Source organism: Musca vetustissima, unplaced genomic scaffold (genome assembly GCF_032173495.1).
Source record: "Musca vetustissima isolate MV318-11 ecotype Yass unplaced genomic scaffold, APGP_CSIRO_Mvet_v1 utg65974, whole genome shotgun sequence".
Lineage (NCBI taxonomy): Eukaryota > Metazoa > Arthropoda > Insecta > Diptera > Muscidae > Musca > Musca vetustissima.
In genome coordinates this window covers 17,666-22,347 of record NW_026881506.1, presented here as the reverse complement: position 1 = coordinate 22,347, position 4,682 = coordinate 17,666, and the positions used below count along the sequence as shown (strand labels likewise).

The 4,682-nt window shown below is 33.6% G+C and overlaps 1 protein-coding gene across 1 annotated transcript; it reads right to left on the bottom strand.

Annotated features, from left to right (window-relative positions):
* Positions 1-1,664: 1,664 nt before the first annotated feature.
* LOC133327392 (tigger transposable element-derived protein 1-like) lies at positions 1,665-3,524 on the bottom strand. Its single transcript, XM_061535951.1, has 3 exons — positions 3,502-3,524; positions 2,007-2,359; positions 1,665-1,954 (listed from the first exon to the last, which is right to left on the bottom strand). Exons 1-3 carry the CDS (start codon positions 3,522-3,524, stop codon positions 1,665-1,667), a joined length of 666 nt encoding a protein of 221 aa, XP_061391935.1.
* Between the last annotated feature and the right edge of the window lie 1,158 nt (positions 3,525-4,682).

Below are 4,682 nucleotides of genomic sequence, written 5' to 3'. Positions count from 1 at the left end.
TGTTCCCCTGTATACCATTCATTACATTAAAAGCTATTTATGTTCTATTAAATCGCCCAACTATTTCGCCTAATGGAATAATTAATTCGATTTTGGTATGCGTATATATTTTTGAACAGACAGTTCATTTTGTAAATGAATATCATTAGTACAATGCTTCACAATTTGTTATCTGAACATTAAACTTAATGAATAGAGTGTATGTCGATTTAATATATGTGATTACATTTATAGATTTTACGCATCACCTGTTGTTGCAGTTCAAGTTTTCCCACTGTGTTATAATGTAATAATGATGTTATCAATCATATCTCACTTTCACTACGAATATATCAACGGAAGCTCCGAATGGATATACGGAGTTATAGACTTAATTAAATTATTACGTAACATTTTTAGATAACGTCAATAAAATAAATCATATTTACGATCCTGTAATCAGAATAAGAACAACCAAATATTATATATAGAAACAGGGAAATTAGTTCGTTATATACAATGTAAGAAAAAATATATGCTTAGCTGAAATTGGACGAAAATTCAGTACGCTGTGCAAAATTTTGTCTCAATTGGACAAATATTGAGAGTTTGGTGCACCATTTACACAAAATCAGACGAAACTATATATATATATATATATATATATATATATATATTTCAACAAAATTTCACGGTTGTCAACTTGCAGTAATTTCAGTACGCTGTCCAAACGAACATATATATATGAGAGCTATACCTAAATCTGAACCGATTTCAACAAAACTTCACCGAGTTCAAACTGGAAAATGTTGTCTCAATCGGACAAATACTGACAATTTGGTGCTCCAATTATATATAATCGGACGAACATATATATGAGGCCTATATTTAAATCTGAACAGATTTAACAAAACCTTATTGACGCCACCTTCTAGTAATTTCAGTACCCGATGAAAAATTTTGTCTTAAGCTTTATCTAAATATGAACCGGTTTTTTCCAATTTCAATAGTGTTCTCCTTGGTCCAAATAAGTGACCTGTGCCAAATTTCATCCAATTCGGATCATAAATGCGTCCTGCACTTTGTTTATAATTTAATATGGACAGACAGACAATGCGTAAATCGACTCAGAGGGCGTTTCTATGTATATTCTCCAATGGAATAAACATATGCACAAAGACATAGCACCCTGTACCACAGTGTGGTGAAGGGTATAAAGAAAAGGAATACACCTACCTCTGTTTTTACACGGTAGACTGGTTTCAGAAAAAGCCGTGTAAAAAAACTGTAAAAAAAGACATTGATCTTATACAAAAATGGGTGATTGGTTCCTAATCTATAAAACCTATTAAAATTAGTGAAAAACAAGAATTTTTAAGAACAAGAATTCATATTTATTTTATTAAATCAAATATATAATGCTTATTTTCACAATCATAGTAATTAATGATAAAAAAGATCTGCACTCTAATCTTAAAAGTAATATAAATTAAATGTATGGGATGTTCAGGAACTAAAAAAACTATGTTGTGAACGAAAAGAATAGGTTATTCAATATTTAAGGTAAAAAATAAAATAGAATAAGTGATTATCATAAATACAACAACATAAATTTAATTGCTGTCGTCATCAGTTATTCGCATTCGATTGCTTCGAACGCGTATACATTCACTATCATCGCTGGACTAATTTTGAACTGGACTTAACTCTGTTATGAGCCGTTGTTCGCCAATTCTTGCTACCTCTTTGTATAATTCCTTGTAACAAGCCATACAAGAATTCAGCTCGCGTTGGAATTGTGCAGCTCTTTCGACATTGGGATCATATTTGACGAAATGGTGTCCTAATTTTTTTGCAAGTTGAAGCCCTTCTTGAATTAAATTTTCAGTTAATTTTTCAGGTTCTTCACTATCACTGCTTTCTATAACATCAGCATTCTGTGAGGCAAAATGTAATATTTCGTCTTCGCTAAGAACTTTATCAATTATCAATGTCATCTAATACCAAGTCATCAAAACCCTACCCACCAACTGCGTGTGCTAAAGCAATTATATTGAGATATTCGTTTGTATTTTTCTCCACAGGATTTTTACTTTTTACACAATCTGGCCAAATTGCTCTCCAACATCCGTTTAAGGTTGATGGTCGTAAATCTGACAATGCTAAAGCAGCATGTGTAACGCAATCTTTGATAGAAAACTTTTTCCAGGCATCAATTACTGTTAGAGTTTTATCCCTATCCAAAGTGCCCAAAATGTACTGGAATGTTCGTTTGATATAATATGTTTTGAATGTTGCGATAATTCCTTGGTCCAGTGTTTGGATTAGGGGTGTGGTATTTGGTGGCAGGAACAAAACTTGTACATTTTCGGGAACAACTCTAGTTTAGTAAAAACGATCAGATTTTTCTGAAATTTTTTCTAGAGGTAGATATTTTTACCCTAATTATTGGGATATCGTTTTTTCTTGGGGGACGTACCCGGTTATTTGACCCGGGGGACGTACCGGTTACCCGGTTATTTGACCCGGAAGTTCGGGTACGGGTACACGGTTATATCCGGTTCTACGGATCCGGTTAAAATGATATATTAACCGGATCCGTAGAACCGGATACAACCGGATACCTGTACCCGAACTTCCCCAAGAAAAAAAGATATCCCCATAATTAGGGTAAAAATACCTACCTCTGAGAAAAATTTCAGAAAAATCTGTTCGTTTTTACTAAACTAGAGTTAAGCCCATTTTCGTGTTCCAACGGAGGATGCCCGGGTGCGTTGTCTACCAACAGAAGAACTTTAAATTGTAAGCCCTTTTCATTCAAATTTTTTCTAGTTCTGGCACAAAATTTTTAATGCACCAGTCTGTGAAAACTGTAGTCGTCACCCATGCTTTTTTATTGGCCATTCAATTAACCGGCAATGTATCAAAATCGACACCTTTCATTGCTCGAGACTTAAATGTACGATTGATAAGCAGGGGCTTTAAAATCCGATCACCAGAAGCGTTACTGCACAATAAAAATGTGACTCGATCTTTTTCAGCTTTAAAACCCCCAGCACTTTTTTGCGATTGGGCCACATATGTTCTTCTCGGCATTTTTTTTCCAAAAAAGACCGGTTTCGTCAGCGTTAAAAACCTGATCTGGACTGTATCCACCATCCGCTATTATTTTTTAAGTTTTAGTTGGTATTCTTCGGCGGCTTTCTGATCTCCAGAAGCAATCTCGCCCTTGATTTTTATGTTATGAAGCGCATGCCTATGGAGAAATCTCCTCATCCAACCTGTGCTTGCAGAAAATTCGTAGCTCTTCTCAGCAGTTGTTTGTGGGGATGTAGACGGTTGTTCGTCTTTTATCATTTTACAGAACCTTAATGCTTGCTGTTTGATATTGTTTCCGTCTACGGGAATTCTTTTTTGAGCATTTTCCTCCAGCCATATTATGAGTGCTTTTTCCATTTTTTCTTTAACAGCGTCTCTAGTGTGTGATGAAGACTTAACAGATAGGTTCGTTCCAGAAATCACCGTTTGCCTAATTGCAATTTCATTTTTCTTTATAGTTGTTATTGTGGCTTCAGTTAAACCGAACGTTTTACCAAGAGCAGTTGAGCCTTCTCCATTTCGAAGGCGATCTAAAATTTTAATCTTGGTTTCCAAAGAAATTGCCTTCCGTTTTAGTTTTAGTTTTATATCTGACATTTCCTTTTAGGGATACATAAAATATTTAACAAAATTAAAAAAACATAAATAATTGAATAAATACAAAATATTTTTTGGCTTACCTTTTATCTTAATGCGTTAAAATTAAATTTAATGGAAAATCAAATTTGCCTGCAAAAAATGTCTTTTCCAAGCACGTCTTATTGCATTGACAGTTCACAAAATATTAACACGTTTCAATTGCTCTGACCAGTAAATTTTATTGTATGCACATAAAGGGAATTCCCCTATATTAGTGCAGAATGCTCGCGTTGAACCATCCGTCGCGTTATATGTTATCGAAAATACAACAACCACAAGGAAACGACATGCGTTTGTGTTATCGTTTCCTTGTGGTTGTTGTATCGATACTATCGATGGTTTCAGACTTTTTTCTTTCATAAATACTTTTTTGTGATATGAACATACTTCGCAAAAAATAAATTTGACAAGAAAATTTATGTACATAAAATTTAAAATCGTGCTAAATGGAAAAAATCGTGTAAAAAAATTAAAAATTTTCAATTTTCAAACCGTGTTATATCAAAACCGTGTACAGAAAGACCGTGTAAAAACAGACTTAGGTGTATATTATGTGCATTGGTCGCAAAGCGCACGACACATAGCAGTGAGGAAAGTATGAATTTTTTCACATGCCTTGTTAACCACGATGCCAGATACCAACGAACTTCACAGTGAGGTGATGTCATAAGTAACGTAAGTACACCTAATTCTGTTTTTACACGAATTATATTTACACGAATTTGAAATAACACGAGTAAATACGAAAAAATATTTCTATTTTTACACGACATAATTTGAAATAACACGAATACAAAAAAAAAAAACAAAATTACTTTTTTTACATGAACTATTTATTTATTGAAGAAAATTCTGGAATGCTTTTGCTCAAACATCCCTGCCTTAATTAGAGTAACAACCCTGCATGGCATGAATTTCTGATATGACAACATTTTATATAATTCTGGTGTGTGTTCTGAGTTATG

Coding starts and splice junctions, on each gene's coding strand:
- LOC133327392 (XM_061535951.1), bottom strand. CDS start 3,524: ATGAAATTGCAATTAGGCAAACG. Junction 2,360..3,501: donor AAATTGCAATTAGGCAAACG/GTGATTTCTGGA, acceptor TTACTAAACTAG/AGTTGTTCCCGAAAATGTAC. Junction 1,955..2,006: donor TGCTTTAGCACACGCAGTTG/GTGGGTAGGGTT, acceptor TAATTGATAAAG/TTCTTAGCGAAGACGAAATA.